General features: G+C 43.5%; 1 protein-coding gene across 4 annotated transcripts in view; it reads right to left on the bottom strand.

The window, feature by feature from the left end:
- Positions 1 to 11508: 11508 nt before the first annotated feature.
- Znf251 (zinc finger protein 251) overlaps positions 11509 to 19185 on the bottom strand; it is a 31995-nt gene continuing 24318 nt past the window's right edge. For all 4 annotated transcript variants that reach the window (XM_087898903.1, XM_087898906.1, XM_087898902.1 and 1 more), the window contains one exon: positions 11509 to 14640. In XM_087898903.1, coding sequence (XP_087755029.1) covers positions 13040 to 14640 — 1601 coding nt within the window. In that variant the 3' untranslated portion in view covers positions 11509 to 13039. The remainder of the gene's footprint in view (positions 14641 to 19185) is intronic.

Here is a 19185-nt window from a genome sequence, read left to right on the forward strand (position 1 = left end):
GGTTGTAGTATCAGAAGGTGCTATCCAAGCGACTGGGTGAGGAAAGGCATCAGCAGTCCTAGCCAGTTGTTGAGCCAATGTGCTTACATCATTCTGCCAAGCGAGAGATTCCTACTGGTGAAATAGCATGCTTGCTTTGCTTTCTGGTTGGATCTGAGGTCACTCTATGGGACGAAATACATACCTAGTACCGCAAAACAGGACAGAAACCCATGATGGGAAGTCACAAGTGCTAGAGGAGTACCCGGCTACTCTGCTAATAGAAAATCAAATGGATTTGCAGCCAAACTGTCTTTGATACATTTATACTTATACCCTTAGACTAGCGCTGTTATCTTCCTCGGCCAAAGAGGTTTCTTTTGCAATGGGTGATGATTAATATGGAGATTCATAACTAGTTAAAATGTTGAGAATAAATACCTGTAGAGCCAGGCACGGTGGCACATTCCCAGCACTAAGGAGGCACAGACAGGCAGACCTCTGTGAGTCAGTGGTCAGCCTGGTCTACATAAAAAGTTCTAGACTACACAAGGCTACATAGTATGACTCTCTCGAAAATGAAAATGAGCGCTCAGCCCTAGAACAGGAATCTAAATTACTTCCTTCAAAGGGTTTGCATTTCATTCCGCCTACACCATTCTAGCTAACTTCCAACTACCCACCCACAGGGTTTTGTCTTGGCCACTGCTTCTTCCTTGGCACAGGGGGCAGGAGATATGCACAGTCACGGAATTCTGGTCTTCTCTGCCAGAGGGCAACAGACTGGGATCAGGAGATCAACAGGGCAGTTGATTCAAGGGAAATAACTGACCCATTTGTGACTCAACTTACTACTTCTGCAACATCAGTAAAGATTGGTGATGAGGCGGAGACCCCGGTGTTCATCGGGCGTTTTCTCTGCCCCCCCCTTCTCTTTACTTTTTTTGGTAGGGTTTCACTACACAGTCTTGGCTGGCCTAGACCAGACTGTACTTGAAGTCAGAGATTCACCTGCCTCTACCTCTGGAGAGTGAAGATTAAAGATTGCGCACCACTGCCCCCGGTCTAATCTTCCTTAAATTCCCCAGCCTATGGTGGATCTATGAGTTTGAGACTGGCCTGGTCTACAGAGGAGTTCCAGGACAGCCAGGGCTACACAGAGAAACCTTGTCTCAAAGGAAATAAATTCTTCAGCCTGCCTTGCACATAGACTGAGGTGACAGGACTTTCTGATCGAACAAATGTGAGGAGGTATGTTCACTTCCTGTTGTATAGCAAGATGCCAAGCAGTTTGCATCTGGAAGGGAAGCTCATTAACACAGAGACTGTGAAAAGGAAGGTGAAACAGGAGATATATTCGGGGGAGGGTCTAGACAGGGTTTGTTTGTGTAGCCCTGGCTGTCCCGGAGCCTGTTCTGCAGACCAGGCTGGCCTCGAACTCAGAGATCCACCTACCTCTGCCTCCTGAGTGCTGGGATTAAAGATGTGCACCACTATGTCCAGCTAAACATTTTAAGATGTATAGAGAGGTGAATCAGGATGCTCTAAAGCAGTGGTTCCCAACCTGTGGGTTGTGACCCCTGGATAGTCAAATAGCCCTTTCTAAGGGGTCTCCTAAGACTATTCGAAAACATAGGTATTTGGGTTTTTTGTTTGTTTGTTTTTGGTTTTGTTTTTTGAGAAAAGGTTTCTCTGTGTAGCCTTGTCTGTACTGGAATTCACTCTGTAGATCAGGCTGGCCTTGAACTCAGAGATCGGCCTCCTGAGTGCTAGAATTAAAGGCATGCACCACCACCACCACAAGTGGAAAACACAGATATTTATGATTCATAACAGCAAAATTAAAACTATGAGGTAGCAGCAAAAATAATTTTATGGTTGGGAGTCACCACAATATGAGGACTGCAGCATTAGGAAGGTTGAGAACCACTACTCTAATGGGAGGTAAAACATTCTAATCTTCAGGGAAGTTCATTAGGCTCAGGAAGTCAACAATTCAAAGCATCTTCAGGAAGTTCCTGAAACTGTGCAGAGTCGCTCCACTCTTCCTTCCCCAAGCATACATATGCTGTAAGAACTGCTGAGAGACACTCAGATGCGACAAGCTACCAAGAAGACTCTCAGACAGGCGGGGATACCCGCAAGTAGCAGAGATCAGCTGATCTGCCTGAAGAGGCTCAGACCAGCCGACTGAACCACCTGGAGAGGACACTGTTGAATCTGCTGAACTGCTTGCAGGCTATCTGGTGAGCTCCACCTTCTCAGCTTTCTTAGGTGACTCTTTGGTGATGCCATTGCCTTTGAGTAACTGTTCCTGTAAGTAACTCCTCACCTATATTCTTATAAGTAACATTAATAAAACTCATTGGTTCACTAAGCTAGACTTAGTGGTAGCCTTCTTACTTTGGCTGATTCCCAGTCTGGGGTGAGTAGGTGTTTGTTTAGTTCTCCTAGGAACAGTGTCACACAACACTTCCTTAAATAAGTCTGCTGCCATCCTTACCCATTCCCTGTTGGAGCAACCTGAGGAGACTAATGTCCATGGATGCACAGCTGTAAGATGACGACGACCTGGGCTGAGTCACTGTTGATAGAGAGACACCCAGGATCACTACCGAGGTTCCATTAGATATTGCAGGAAAACGAAATTTGTACTGTGTAAAGTCTCTTACAAGACTATTATTTACTGCATCTATCCAGGTCTGTATTGAAAAAGAACAAAGAATTCAGCAGAAGATACAAAATAAATGTGCAGTTTGGCAAGGAAGTTTGAAGTTGAGGTCAAGGTATGTACTTAAAAAGAAGTTATAACTGCTAAAGAAAAATCTGTTGTACTGGGACAATAAAAAAAAGTTTCTTGAATTCAACATCTCACCCACCAAAGCTCCAATGTGTGAAAATGCAAATTTATTTGAAAGCAAGTAGACAACAGGCAGAAAAAAATGCATCTATCTAAAAGGGTTCCCTCCTCAAAAAGTGTTTCATCAGAGTCAGCATGAAAGGTATACAGAGGTTGCTACCATTGTGGTCCACGAGGCCAGGCTCCATTCTGAGCTGGCAGCAGGACTTGGTAGCACTGGCCATGCAGTGGTACTTAACTTTAATGGCATAAAAGATGCAAGATTAAGTGGGGGTCATCATGGGTTCTTGCAGTTCCAGAGAGATGCTGGAGCCAGGCAACATGAGGCATGGTTGAAGTCCCTGCAAGGAGGCTCCGAGAGGTCACTGAGTGTGAAGGTGCAGCCTAAATTGTAGTGGGGGTCCTGAGATGCTCGAGATGCCAGGACCTGGGGTGTTCACCAAGAGAAAATAGAGGCATAAAGTGGAGTCAGCCGAAGTGAGAGATGCTGTGTGTATTGCAGGGGGCAACGGTGAAGGGGAAGAGGGGAGGAGCCACCCCAAGCCCTTTGGAGCCTAGATGGTCCCATCGTAAATTCCAGGATGCCAGACAAAGAGCTGGAGAGTTTGGCATATTCCCTGCTGGGTTTGGCCCTGCTTCAGTTTAGTCTCTTTGCTCTCCCTCATTCTTCCATTTTGGAATGGAAGCATTTAGTCTATGTTATTGCATTCTGGAACTGTGCAACTTGTTTCTAATTTTAAGAGATTGCCTTGAGTTTCAGATGAGAGAATTTCAAATGATATTGGATTTAAAAAACAAAAATGAAATCTGGGTCAGGCAGTGGTGGTGCATGCCTTTAATCCCAGCACTAGAGAAGAATATAAGACAGCAAGAGAGAGGAACTCGCTTTCTTTCAGAGTTAAGAGCACTCTAATGGCTTGGCTGCTTTGCTTTTCTGATCTTCAGGCTGAACCCTAATATCTTTCTCTGGGTTTTTATTATTTGTGCTACCATCCGCTCCAACTGTAAGCTAGAATAAGCCCTTTCTTAATTTTTTTTGTAAGGTATTTGGTCACAGCAACAAGAAAAGTAACTGTAATAAGACAGTAATATTCATTACTGTGGCCTAGCCCAACTAGTTTAATTGCACATTCTGTGAATAGAATATGCATGTATCTTTCCATTATCTGAAATTATTATATATCATAATCAGAGACTTGTCAGAAAAGATTAAATTCAACTTCTTCCAAAGAAAATTTACATTTACTTCTTTTGATTACTTGGAAATTTTTTGGGGACCAGCCTCAATAGGTTTGTACATTCTAGGGTAGCAGCGCGTGGACTAGAAATGTTAGGCAGAATAAATAGAGATACAAAAGAAATAGAGACATAGGATAGAGTCAGGAGGGCAACTCAGTGAATACCGAATCCGCCCACGTTTGTTCCATAGGTTTATATACCCCAATCCTAAAGGTGGGGGAGGCAAAAGACTGCTTTACCATGATACGAAGAACAAACAGAGCAATTACCTCTTCAATGCCTGAAACATCAAGTAACTATATATAGTAAGTTAAGTATTCTTTTTTAGGCAGGACACGCAGCAACCACATCTTAGGCCAAGCATCCTGTAGACAGCTATACTCTAGGTCAAATCTCCTGTCATAACCTTGAAGGAGCAAGAATAGGCCTGAATTCTCTGACCTTTGGTCAAGGTGGAGGAGATTCACATCCATGGGCTCTGACAGAAATTGTGACTGCTTAAATAAGAATGCCCCCACAGGCTCATCTATTTGAATACTTAGTCTTCAGAGAGTGGTGCTATTTGAGAAGGATGAGGAGGTGTGACTTGTTGGAGTGTGGCCTTGTTGGAAGAAGTGTGTCACTGGGAGTTGGATTTGAGGTTCTAAAAGCCTGGGTCAGTTCTCCCTCTTGGCCGTAGGATCAGGATATAGTTCCTAGCTACTTCTCCAGAGTCATTCATGCTTCATGATGATAATGGACTTAGCCTCTGATTGTAAGCAAGCTCACTCCTCTGCCCCCACTGGATTAAATGCTTTCTTTTATTATATTGCCTTGTTCATAGTGTCTCTTTGTAGCAACAGTAATTTTTGTTGTTTTGGGTTTTTTTTTTTTTTTTGGCTCCACCTATGATTCTTTAAGTTGAAGTTTGTACTTTCAAATCAACTTTAGGGGTTTTATTTATTTATTTATTCATTTATTTTAACATGTATGGGTGTTTTGCCTACATGTTTTTCTGTTTATACTTGTGCACCTGGTGTCCTCATAGGCCACAGTAGGACATCAGATCCCGCAGAACTGGAGTTACATGCAGGTGCTGGGATCAGAACCTGGATTCTTTGGAAGCCAGTGCTTTTAACCATTGAGCCATCTCTCCAACCCTTAAGAATAATTTCTTTTTTCTTTCTTTCTTCTTTTTTTTTTTGGTTGTTTTTTTTTGTTTTGGTTTTTTGAGACAGGGTTTCTCTGTAGCTTTAGAGCCTGTCCTGAAACTCTGCCTCCGAGTTCTGGGATTAAAGGCGTGTGCCACCACTGCCCAGCAGCACATGATTATTGTTAAATTGAAACAGTCCCAACGACTTCAGAGCACGTCTGTCACCTCCAGATGCTCGCTGTGCCCACTGCAGCTGATCCTGGCCCCACACCCTGGTCTAACTCACTGTGGAGAACAAGCTGGTCTCAAACTCGAGGGTTGACTCTCCTGTCTCTGCTTCCTGAATACTTGGGATTACAGATGTATGCCACCACAACCCAAGTTTACAATGACTGCTCTTGATGTGTGCTTTTTTGTTTCTGTTTTTTACAGACAAGAGTTTCTCTGTGTAGCCTTGGTTGTCTTGGAACTTTTTCTGTAGACCAGGCTGACCTTGAACTCAGAGATCTGCCTACTTCTACCTTCCAAGTGCTGGTAATAAAGAGTGTGCCACCACCTCTGACTTCACATGTGCTTTCTTAAAAGATCTCACCACCGGTTTAGAAGGTCCTATAAATCACGTGGAGAAATGTGGGTGATTAGGTTCAAGTATTGGAACCGGAGCAGTTTCCTCCCGGGGCAAATGCCCTACCTTTGCCCTACCTGGAGCAGGCTTGCCGCCCCCACTCATTGTAAATTCTGAGGTTGAAGGTGGGTGGGAATGTTTGCAGATAGTGCTGTCAAATCTTCAACTATGTCAGCTGTGTCAGAGAATAGTTCATAACTACACGTAGCTCTTTGGGGGAGGTGGAGATAGGCAGAGCTGAGGCAAGGTTTCAGGTACTAGAGACCAATCTCAAAACCATTATGTGGTGAAAGATGATCCTGTGTCCCCACCTCCCAGGTGCTGGGATTACAGGTGTACACCACCACACCTGGCTAAGTGTGGTCCCTAACAGCCATAACTGGTTGAGCTTGTTCCTTGGGAGAGAAATGCAAATTAAATTTATAACAAGATGAAAGACCTTTACATGTCAACACAAGACGTGAAAAAACCAGCAGCGGCTGCTTTGTCCTGTCTACCGCGGCTGCTTTGTCCTGTCTACCACTTCTCTATCCCAGGGCTTGGCACACGCCTGAATTAAGGCTAGAAATACAGAACTGACATGCACCTAGTGAGGCCAGCAAGTAAGTGTTGAGAGCCGCCCAAGGGCACGTGCAGATTCTGTGGCTGTGCCACTAATGCAGGGCAGACTCGGCCATGTACCATGTATCCTACGTGTTTTATTCTCGACATGGTCATGTCTGAAGGCATTTACTCCACTGCGTGTCTTCCCGTTTTCTTCCTTTTCTGGTCACCCTGGCCTCCTAGCTCCATCTCCTGGAGTCACTGAGAATGCCCAATGCCTGTTTGCAGGTGGGTGGAGTTTTGTTTTGTTGTTTCTCCCTGACCCTCCTACACAGGGAGACAGAGGTTGGGCTCTACAGCTTTACACAAAGGTCCACTGTAGCTGTGAAGTCACCCTGGCTGTATTTTGCTCATATAGAGGTGGTAACCTGGCCTTAGAATGACCCCAGAATCACGTTCCAAGCTTGAAACATTGAGTTCCACTTGCTTTCACTTTAAGTGTTTGCTTTTTTTTCAGTGTTTTGTCATAAATCTTCCTAATGCCTCTAGTCCCCGAACCCACAATAAGTAAAAGATCAAATGTTATCGAGCCAAGCCTTTCCTGGTGTTTCTGTGAACTAAAGTTCCCTTATAAAAAAACTGAAAAGTCACACCAATGCTAAAGATATTTACAAGGATGACTGGTTGACTGATGAGATGTATAGTCAGAATGTTGCAGTTCCAGAACCAAATTACCTTGGGCTATCTTGAGTCTCCCTAATAGCTCTTTATTGTTCACCTTTGTGAGCTAGCATCCTTTTAACTAACATGTAAAACCTTGGAATGTATTGGTTTAAGGGACTCCTAGCTTCTACCAATACAAAAGCTAAGAAAGTCACTATATCACCGGAGAACTATTATAGCCTAGAGTTCCACATATTTGATGTTCAAACCAATGTATTAAGGCAATACCTTGATCTATGATTTTCTTTTGTTCTGTGACTATAAAAGTTCATGTAAAGCTGGGAGGTGGTGTTGTATGCCTTCAATCGGGAGGAAGAGGCAGGCGGATCTCTGTGAGTTCAAGGCTAGCCTGGTCTACAAAATCTAGTTCCAGGACAGGCTCCAAAGCTACACAGAGAAACTCTGTCTCAAAAAAAAAAAAAAAAAATTCATGTCACCACTTTAACATTGGGACTGCTGAAATCTATGTTCCCAGGCCATGGCCACTCAAATTTGACTCAAAATAACCTCTGTTACTCCTTTTAAAGCCAGAGCTGTGTTTTTCATCAACACTTCCCATGAGATCTGGGGGCCCCAAGGAACTGAAGCTGGGAATGGTTTTAATTTACCCAGTGTATTTCCAGGACAGAAGACCCGCAGGAACACAATGCCAAACAGAATGTTTTATAGCTATTCTAATGTGTTGCTGCATTTCTTCCTTCCCAAATAAAGCTTTTCTACATCATGTGCTTGAGAAAAACTGCGCATAAGACAAAACTGTCTGTAGGGTGCCTAGTATAGAATGCACAAGACTCTGAGTTTGATTGTCAGCACCACACAAACCCAGAGCTGGTGCATCCTATAATAGAGCATTAGAGAGGTAGATAGAAGAGGATCTTAAATTCAAGGTCACCTTTGACTACGTAACAAATCCCAGGCCATCCTGGGCTACATGAGAACCTGTGTCATAAAAACAAACAAACAGAACAAAACTCTAGGGGCTGGGGATGGCCCTGCAGGTAAGAGCTCTGTTTTGTCCATACAATCTAGAACCAGCTGTTGTGGTGCTGTGGCATCCCCACAGTGACAGACTGAAGCCTATAATTGTAAGATGAATGAACTCTTTTCCCTTGAATTATTTAAGTCAGGGTATGTGGTGGTTTGAATGAGAACAATCCCTTGGGCTTGTGTATTTGAATGTTTGGTCCCCAGTTGGTGAAACCGAGAAAGGGTTAGTAGGTGTGGTCTTGTTGAAGTAGGTATGGTACAGTGTGTGTAGGGGGCAGACTTTGAAATTTTAAGTCCATGCCAGGTCCAGTTTCTCTCTCTCTGCTTGCAACTTGTGGACTGGATTAGAGCTCTCAGCTATTGCTCCAGCACCAGAGCAGCCTACCATAACTATGGACTAACCCTCTAAAACTGTGAGCAAGCCCTCAAGTAAGTGCCTTCACTTATAAGTTGCCTTGGTCAATGTATTTCATCACGGCAACTGAATAGCAACTAAGACCGAAATTAGTACCAGAAGTGGGGCATTTATGTTACAGGCTTGAACATGCTGTTTGTAGGAGAAATATGGACCCTACTCTTCTTCCAACTCATCTCCCACTTCTATCTCACTCCCTACTCCCCCCCCCCAGAAATCCCTCTTACTCCAACTTAAAACTGGAGTTAGAACAATGTAAAACAGATATAGAGATTTTCATATTTGCATATCCCCAAAGCTCAACCTATACAAGGTCCTTCCCCAGCCAAAGCACACACTTGTAAGTGGGTTCCCTTAGGGGGTAGTGAAATAGGGTTTGTGAATGCTCTCCTTATTAGTTTTCAAGTAAGAAGTCTTAAAAGAGCTTAAAACTTTTCTAGATGACCCTTATGGAGTAACAAACCAATTGGATCAATTATTGGGACTCTAGGTTTATACTTGGGATGAATTACTGTCTATCCTATATTCTTTTACTGTCTATCCTATATTCTTTTCTCTGGGAAGAAGGGATGGCTAGAATGGTTCTGATCAACATCTGGGACAGGGAGAACCTAGTTGGACCTGGAGTCCTGGCAGTCAATGCAACATCCTCTAGTCAGGATCCCCACTGGGGTAGTAACCACAGAGTACACTGGGAACATATTAGGAATCTGAGAGACCTTATTATTAGGAAAGAGAAAAAATCAGTTCCTGATCTGCTGATTTGAGAATATTAACAAGGAAGAGATAAAATTTTTTTGAGACAGAGTTTCTCTGTGTCTCAGAACTCACTCTGTAGACCAGCTGGCCTCAAACTCAGAGATCTGTCTGCCTCTGCCTCAGGAGTGCTAGGATTCAAGGCCCAGCTGAATTCTCAAAGGACCAAATGAAAAAATATTTTGGATTAAATCTGGAGGATTCCTTTGGCCACTGGATGTTTAAATTACATTTTGTGACCAACAGTTGACCAGGTATTTCTAAAAACTTGCTAAGGATAGAAAGCTGGAAGAATAGTGAACTTGAAGAATTGCTGATAGAGCCCCAGCAAGAGCATACTTGAGGACATGAGGAGAGAAAGGAAGATCATGCTCTCCTCTGTGGATCAAATGCCCCAGAAACAGGAGCAAAGCTTAGGATCTCAATAAGGTCATCATGCCTTTCAGGAAGTGAGGCCCCTTGGGGGCGGGCTTACAGCAGGAGAATGGAGGAGAAATGGCAAGGACAGGAGAAAACAAGGTTTGAATGTGGAAAGGTGGGACACTCCAGGAAGGAATGCCCAGACTGGAGAAAGGGTGATTACCCTCCTCAGTTTTAATGACGACTTGGGGGCAGGGATCAAAGGCACCATTTTTCTTCTGAGACCTATTGAGAGCCTTTAAAGGTAGTTCCTAGGGAGGAAGAAATTGCATCTCTTCTTGACTCAGCAACATCCATTCCTCCCTATTTAAACATCTCCCAAGGATGTGCCTTTCCTCCAGAAAATCTGGTAGTAGCCAAGGTGAAGGGAGAATTCTCTCCTCCACTTTTTGAGGAAAAAATCCCAATCAAATTTCTGAAAAGGAAACTGTAACACAGATTCTTTGTGTTCCAGAAGCAGGAACCAACCTACCGGTGAGAGATTTGATACCCAACTTGAGAGCTGGACTTAACATAATTCAGGATGAAGTCAAGAGCTCCTTCAATTTGATGATTTCCTGGGTTGAAAACCAAATCAAACCTAATAATGTTCGGTCCCAGAAAGGAAATCAGTGTGACCTGCAGGGTCCTCTGACTGACCAGCTAGGTCACCCTATACAAGTGGCTAAAGGAAGGCACCACCCTGTATCCTTAGAGAGGAGGCTAGGACTTAACCCTACCATTAAGGAGCTCATAAAAGAGAGACTTCTTAAAGCCTGTATGTTCTCCTTCAGCACCCCAATTCTACCAGTCAAACACAATGGATCATATTAAATAGCCAAAGACCTTAGAGCAATTTATCAGATTGTTACAAGTAACAACACCCTAACACATACACCCTCCTCAGGAAGAAACACCATTATAAGTTTAAAAGTGTCATAGATTTAAAACATGGCTTTTAAGTCAGGCAAGGGTGGCATATGACTTTAATCCCAGGACTCAGGAGGTGAGGCGGATTTCTGTGAGTTCGAGGCCAGCCTGGTCTACAGAGCAATTCCAGGACAGCCAGGAGAAACCCTATCTTAGAAAACAAAAATGACTTTTGGGCTTGCACCTTTGTAGCTGATGGCAGGGACCTCTTCGCCTTTGAATGGGAAGACTCCCACTCTTGAAGAAAGCAACATTAATGAGATTCAGTGATTCTCCTAGTCTTTTTGGTCACATACTTGGACAAATTTTGGAGAAATTCATTCTCCCTACTCAGATGTGCCCACTTCAATATGTGGATGATCTTCACCTATCTGTGGGGACCACAATACCACTTGGCAATCAAGGGTTGTGGGCATCAAAGAATATGCAACTTGTAGAAAGCTAGGCGACATAATTGGGGCATCTAGTCAATCAAAGCCAAGGGTTAGGGCCTGAAAGAACTAGTGGGGACCACTTGTAGTGCTCTCCCTCACTCGGCAGAGTGGTGCCATCCAGCTCACCTGCATGCAATAGTAACGCCTACGCAGACAACTTTATTTTCCAGGATGAATTCCCCATGTTTACTTTTTCCTTCAATATGACTAGCAATCCTTCAATTTATCTTGCTTGCTGGTATTATTTACTTAGTTGGTTTTCTGTTTTGTTTTGGATAGGGTATCATGTAGCCTAGGTTGGTCTCTAAAGCCTAAGTTTGCTATGTAGCTAAGGATAACCTTGAATTTATCCTCTGCCTCCATATCTGGAATGCTAAAATTAAAGGTGTATGCCAAAATGCCCAGTTTTTAAAGTGCTGGAATCAAACCAAGGGTTTTGTATAAACTAGGCACACTCTGTACTGAGTCACACCGCATCCCTGTAGATTGATAGTGATTTTCAGTTTTTTAATTGGCTTGATAAATCCAAAGGAAACTGGGTATTAGAACTCCTCAGCCATTGCAAATACATCACCATGGCTTGGTAATACACATTCCAGTAAAAAGTCCAATATAAATAAACATCACCTAGAATCTCCCGCTGTCTGCACTGACACTGGGCACACAGCAGGGAGGTGTGCAAGCTGGACTCAGGCAGCCCTGCTGCTAACTGGTATCCAGCCATGCTTCGCTGAGAAATATTATATGGAGATGGAGAATCCACAGCTTGCTCAACTTCCAAAAGATCGTAGATTCAGAGTCCGCTTGCTTGCTCTCAGAGAACCAAGTGGAGGCACCCAGGCTCACAGGATGACGCCGGCAGACAGAGAAAAGAGGCCGTACAGTCAGCGCTCCTCCCGTCGCACACACAACAGTAAAGACAACTGACACAAGTGTACTTGTACTGACAGCCTTGAGAAAACCGGAAGTCACGGGAAAAACAAAAAGTAAAATCTGAAATGCTTTTCAGAAGTGCTTTTCTTTTTTTTTTTAGGATCTGTGTAGCTCTGTCTGATCTGAAACCTCAAACTCTGCCTCTCCCTGTGGCTCAAGTACTTGGAAAACATTAAACAAAACAGAACAGAACACAAGGACAGCTCTGCTTTAAAAAGAAGCCTGCTAATGAGGCGGCGTGGTGTCAGCAGCAGTCAGGCTGCTGGCAGGGAGAGGGAGTACAGGATGTGTTCTCTGCACACGACTGTCGCAAGACTGCAGCCACCAGAGCCTCCAGCAGCTTCACTCTTTGTAGCTGTCCTCACTGTCACTGTCACTGGCCCTAAGCTCCGGTCACCAACTGCCACTCGGTGTTGATGTCTCTGTAGCCCCTTCTCCTTGCCTCACAGTGGCTGTTCCCCAAAGCTCCAGTCTCCTCTACACCTAGAGAATCTATATTGAGTCCAGCCACTGGCAGAGCCACCTCAGTCCTCAGACCGTCCACATACTTGCCATATCTTGTCCTTAGCATCATCAATATTCTCAAAGGTGACAAACCTAATTCCCCAGATCTCTGGGTTTCTCGTTTTCGATCACCAATGAAGAGATATGTCGTATCTTCCATCAGCTGCTCTTTAGTGTTGAAACTCGGCCCTCTGCTAAAATCCTGAACTTGACCTGATGCTAAGGTGGCCTGCTGTGCTAAGTCAGTCAGGACCCTGGACGTGGGGAGTGGGGTGGGTGGAGACAGTAGGCACATAGGGTCCCAGCCTCCTAAGAGGCAAGTCTGCTAATGAGAATTTAATTTTCTTTTCCTTTTTTTGGTTTTTTGAGACAGGGTTTCTCTGTAGTTTTGGAGCCTGTCCTGGAACTAGCTCTTGTAGACCAGGCTGGCCTCTAACTCACGGAGATCCACCTGTCTCTGCATCCGGAGTGCTGGGATTAAAGGCGTGCGCCACCACTGCCCAGCGAGAGTTTAATTTTCATTATGCCGTCCTACCTAATATAAAACAAACTTTCTAAAGTATTTCCCACATTCATCACATTAAAAATGTCTTTCTTGAAAAATATTTTTGATATGAATTAAGTATCTTTCAGATCCATCATTCAATTGTGGTTTCTCTCCAACCCCAGTTACATGATGCTGAATATGGGACACGCCACTGCCAGCTTTCCCACATTCCTGGCATTTACAGGGTTTCTCGGCAGCTTGAATTTTCTGAAACTCCACGTGCTGTGTGGAAGCGCTGAGAGCTTTTCCGCATTCAGTGCACCCCCGAGGTTTTTCATCACTCCGAATTGTCCACTGGAGAACAAGTTTTGCACTGTGGCTGAAGGACCTGTCGTGTCTCTCTCCCGTGGACAGATGGCTGGAGTCATAAACAAAATCTGGGTCACACTCAAACTCCTGTGGACTCTCTCCCATGTGAGTCCGCTGATGCTGAGTGAGGGCTGATCTCCGGCTGAAAGCCTTCCCACAGAGCCCACACTCATAAGGCTTCTCTCCAGTGTGAACACGCTGGTGGAGGGTGAGCTGGGAGCTCTGGATGAAGGCCTTTCCGCACTCGGTGCACCGATAGGGCTTCTCCCCTGTATGCACTCTGCGGTGCTGCATCAGCGTGGAACTGCGGCTGAAGGCTTTGCCGCACTCGCTGCAAACATAGGGCTTCTCCCCAGTGTGAATCCGGACGTGCTCAGTGAGATGAGAATTGAAGCCAAAGGCTCTGCCACACTCACCGCACACATAGGGCTTCTCCCCGGTGTGAACCCTGTGGTGAAGGAAAAGGCTGGAGCTCTGGCTGAAGGCTTTCCCACACTGAGCGCACTTGTGGGGCTTCTCTCCCGTGTGAATCCTCTGGTGCTGAATGAGGCTTGCATTTCGACTGAACGCCTTTCCGCACCAGCTGCAGCCGTGGGGCTTCTCTCCCGTATGAATCCTCTGGTGCTGAGTCAGCTGGGGACTCTGGCTGAAGGCCTTCCCACAGTCACTGCACTTGTAAGGTTTCTCTCCAGTGTGGATTATACGATGCTGAATAAGACTGGAACTTCTACTGAAGGCCTTCCCACATTCGTTACACCCAAAAGGCTTTTCTCCAGTGTGAATTCTCTGATGCAGACGGAGATAGGAATTGAGCCCAAAAGTTTTCCCACAGTCGTCACATTTGAATGGTTTGTTCCCAGTGTGAATTCGCTGGTGCAGAATGAGGTTTGAACTGTGAGTAAAGGATCGCCCACACGGGCCGCATTCATAAGGCTTCTCCCCGGTGTGACTTCTGCGATGCCGACTTAGGTCTGAATTGTATTTAAATGTTTTATTGCATATGTCACATGTAAAGACTCTCTGTCCTGTTTTACTTCTTTGAATTGTAACAACACTTTGGCTTGGATTCAAGTGTCTATCAAAAGCAGGAGTCTGGGCATTTTCTGGAAGTTGTTTCCTACATACTGGAGAGTCCTCTCTAGCAACTCGCTTCAAACTCTGAGTAGAACTTACTTCCTGACCTTTATGGTAGCAAGCTTCCTGGGATTCAGGTGTTTGTGAATTAGCCTTTGGGAATTTCTGTGATATTAATTCTGGTGTTTTTACTTCTTCAGAACATTTCTGGTTTAAAATGGATAGCTCCTTCTCGGTCTCAATCTCAGAATCTGTTAAACAAAAACCACAAACAAATTACTAGAGGTAACCTTTGTCAGCAGAAATCACAATTTGTTTGATGTTTCCATAAGCTATTATGCCCCAACTGTGAAAACACATGCCTTTAATTCTGGCACTTGGGAAGCAGAGGCAGGTGGATCTCTGCGAGTTCAAAGCTGGCCTTATCTACATAGTGAGTTTCAGGACAGCCAGGGCTACATAGGATCCTGTCTCAAATAAATAAATAAAATAAAATAAAATAAAAATAAAGCTATTATGCAGAAGTCAGACAATTCAGTAGAAAAATGTGACAGAATCCAGAAATAAAGATGGCCAACAAACAAAATGAAGACAGTAATATTCATTAGTCACTAAACAAATTGCCAGTGTTAAATTAGCAAATTAATGTATTCAACAAATACAAGGCCAAACATATTTTAAATAAGGAATTTAACAAGGAAGACTAATACAGTCTCTGTTCTCAGGAAACTTATTTTCTATTTATAAAGATAGATAATGAAGTTTTGGGTTTTTTGAATCAGAGTTTTGCTAAATAGCTTATGATGGCTTGAAATTCATGATCCTGTCACTGGATGCTGGTATTAAGTCACCTGCCACCATGCTAGAGTCAGCAAGTACATTTTTAAAAAGGAATGGATAAATCATGTCACATGGAAAAACATCATGGGTTCCTGCACAGTCTACATGGTCAGAAAGTCCCAAGATTCCTCTTGAGTGTACCGGAACAGCTAAAGATGCCAGCCAGCAGTGCAGGTCCTGACACAAATGCTGGAGTTGAGAGGGAAAGTACTGAGTCCAAGAATGAAAGAAAGAGCTCTCTCTAGGGGATTGGGGAGTGCTGGAGAGATGGCTCAGAGGTTAAGAGCACTGACTGTTCTTCAAGAGGTCCTGAATTCAATTCCCTGCAACCACATGGTGGCTCACAACCATCTGTAATAAGATCTGATGTCCCCTTCTGGCCTGCAGTCATACATGCAGACAGAACACTGTATACATAATAAATAAAATAAATTAAAAAAATTCTCATCATACCCAGAGCAAGAAGTGGGTGACAGAGACAGGCACAGAAGGTGTTACACAGAGGCTGAGAAGACTAGACTTAGGAACAGATAGATAGCCGGGCGGTGGTGGCACAGGCCTTTAATCCCAGCACTTGGGAGGCAGAGGCAGGCGGATCTCTGTGAGTTCGAGGCCAGCCTGGTCTACAAGAGCTAGTTCCAGGACTGGCTCCAAAGCAACACAGAGAAACCCTGTCTAAAAATAAATAAACAAAATTAAATTAAACCTGAATTTAATTAGCTTTTAAAAAAAAGAATAGATAGATTACATACCTTTAGCCCCCAAATTACTCTCTAAGAAGTTATCCAAGAATCAAAAGCCTTCCTTTGACTTCTGCAAGTATCCCATGAGTACATTTGTATACACACACATACACACACGCAGAGTAAAATAAAAAAAAAGTTTTAAAGGAATCTACCCCATGTCAATGTTCATGTGTGTGAAATGAATGAGCAAGGCAGTAACTGACATGCATTTCATAACTGTGGGGAGAAAGGACACGTTTAAAACTCAGATGCCTGTCTAAACCAACCTCTACTCGTATAACAGAATACTTTTCTACACAGTAATGGTAGAACACATAATTAAAGGAAAGTCTATGATATATTATAAAAATGAGTAAGTTCCAAAATTTGACATACAGAATAAGCCAACTTTTACAGAGAGAAAAACACATGTATGTGCTATTTCTTCCTTAAATGTTTAGTGCAAACTGGTGAAGCCATCTGGGCTTGGCACTTTCTCTGAGGAAAAGTTTTAATTACTAAGTCAAGACTGAAAATCGGTTGCAGTGCACTCAGCACTGGAGAGATTCAGGCAGGAGGACCAATAGCTCAAGGTTGGTTATTCTTGGCTATACAGCATGTTTGAGCCCACGAGACATTGCTCCTCAAAGTCAAAGAGGAGGGCCTGCCAGTTGGTTTAGTAGGTAAAGGTCCTTGCTGGCACGCCTAAAGGTTTGAGTTTGATCTCTGAAGCCTATGTATCAGAAGGAAAGAACCGACTTCAGCCAAGCTGTCTCTGATACCACACACATACTGTGGTAAAAATCCACCCCATCTCTGTAACTCACAAACATTAAATAAATATAAAACCTTAAACAAAAATTAAGAAAAAAAAAAGCAAAAAGAAGACCGGAGAAGAAAGAAATGTTTTGGTGTTTTTGAGATTAGGTCTTGCTTACACAACCCAGGTTACTCAAGGTCAAGGCACTCTTCCTGCCTCAACCTCCTGAGGAGACTGTATGCACACATCACTATGCTCAGAACAAAAAAGTGAGCCTAAAGATTTTTCACTTCTTTATTTATATGTTGTCTTTCCCTGCATGTACGTATGCGTCACCTTTGTGCCTGCTGTCCTGAGAGCTCAGGAGAGGGTGCCAGATTCCCTGGAACTGGAGTTACTGGTAGTTATGAGCCACTTGAAGTGGGTGCTGGGAGCTGAACTTGGGTCCTCTGCAAGAGCAGCAAGTGTTCTTAACTGATAAACCATCTCTCTAGGCCCCCAAAATAATTTTTTTAAAAAATATTTATTTTGTATACAATATTCTGTCTACATGTATGTCTGCAGGCCAGAAGAGGGCACCAGATCTCATTGCAGATGGTTGTGAGCCACCATGTGGTTGCTGGGAATTGAACTCAGGACCTTTGGAAGAGCAGGCAATGCTCTTAACCACTGAGCCATCTCTCCAGCCCCCCCAAAATAATTTTTAACATTTATTTATTGTGTGTGTAGGTCGAGAAGACAACTTATGAAAGTCTATTTCCTCCTTCAATCATTTGGGTCCTGTGGATCAAACTCGGGTCCTCGGGCTTGCCAGAATGTGCTTTCATCTGGTGAGCCAAATCCCTGAGGCCTGAAAAAAAAATCTTTTGAAAACAGTACTTTTAAAAAGCCAGTGCTGCCTTTTATTGTAGCACAGGTCCAGGTGGCCAATCCTGGAACAGCAACTAGAGTCCCATAGTGGACAGTGGTGACTGGCAGTGGAGGACAAAACCAGGGCTAGGTTACTTGAGAAACATCTAGAAGGAAAGTCAAGTACTGAGATTCTCTCATTTGGGGGAACTACCACAAGCCAATCATGAACAAGTATGAGTGTGAATTTGTGTGTTGGACACCTGAACACTCCAGGTACAGATGTATACCTGGAATGGTGGGGTTGGAGTGCAATCCAGACCTTTTCCTCGCTTCCAGGAAGGAACTTACAGGCCTAATCCTGTCCGTTACCTCCATCGTTCACTGCCATCTGCCAGATGGAAACTATATGAATTAACTTTCATTGACAGCTGGAGCTGTTCTCCCAACTGAATCCCAGGCTCTATTTCTCTGCTTACATTATATAAGAAATGATAAACAACATTTCAATCATTGCTCCTAAAGAAGCCTCAAAGGCAAGCAAGTGAGCAAACAAACAAACAAACAAAAAACAAAGCCAAGAGATTTGCGGGGGGAAATCTTTCAAGCTATACATCAGACATCAGCTGAGTATCTAGAATATACAAAAGTTGCAGAAATTGGGGCTGGAGAGATGGCTCAGAGGTTCTTCCAGAGGTCCTGAGTTCAATTCCCAGCAACCACATGGTGGCTCACAACCATCTGTAATGAGATCTGGTGCCCTCTTTTGGCATGCAGGCATACATGCCGACAGAACACTAAGCAAAATAAATAAATAAATCCTTAAAAAATTTGCAGAAATTAAACAGTAAAACCCCTGAGACAATCCACATATTAAATGAGTTAATGAACTAAATAGGTAGTTCTTAAAAAAAATAGAAATGTTATCAGGTATGGTGGTCAGACCTGTTACCACAGCATTAAGAAATGAAGGCAGGAGATCAAGGAGAATACTCAGCTACATGATTTTCATGCCAAACTGAGCAACATGAAACAACTGTCTCAAAAAAAAAAATACAAACAAAAAGTACAAATGGATACTATTTGAGAAGATGTTCAGCATCCTCAGTTAACAGTGAAATTTAAACTGAACATACTTTGAAATTCCATCTCACTCCAGAAGGGCTATCATCAGACAAATAACTGGATGATGATGAGAATTTGAGAGCAACCCTATACACTGCTGGTGGAAATGTAAATTGGTGAATTCAGTATCAAAATCAGTAGAGAGCCTCCTCAAAAATACTAAGGATCTCTGTGAGTTTGAGGCCAACATGGTCTACAACAGAGTAAGAGTTCCAGGACAGCCAGCACTAAATAGGCTGTCTCAAAAAACAAAACAAACAATAAAACCATTAAAAATAGCTGCACATAGACCCAGCTATACCACTCTTTTTTAAAAAATATTTATTTATTTATTTATTATGTATACAATATTCTGTCTGTGTGTATGCCTGCAGGCCAGAAGAGGGCACCAAGAATTCAGTGTGGCTACCATCCATAGTTCATAGTGCACTGGGGTGACCACACTTAATATGGTCACCAAACTCATTACTGCGAATATAGAATGTTTTTTCTTTGAA

The sequence above is a fragment of the Myodes glareolus genome, chromosome 19 (assembly GCF_982192425.1).
Source record: "Myodes glareolus chromosome 19, mMyoGla1.1, whole genome shotgun sequence".
Classification (NCBI taxonomy): domain Eukaryota; kingdom Metazoa; phylum Chordata; class Mammalia; order Rodentia; family Cricetidae; genus Myodes; species Myodes glareolus.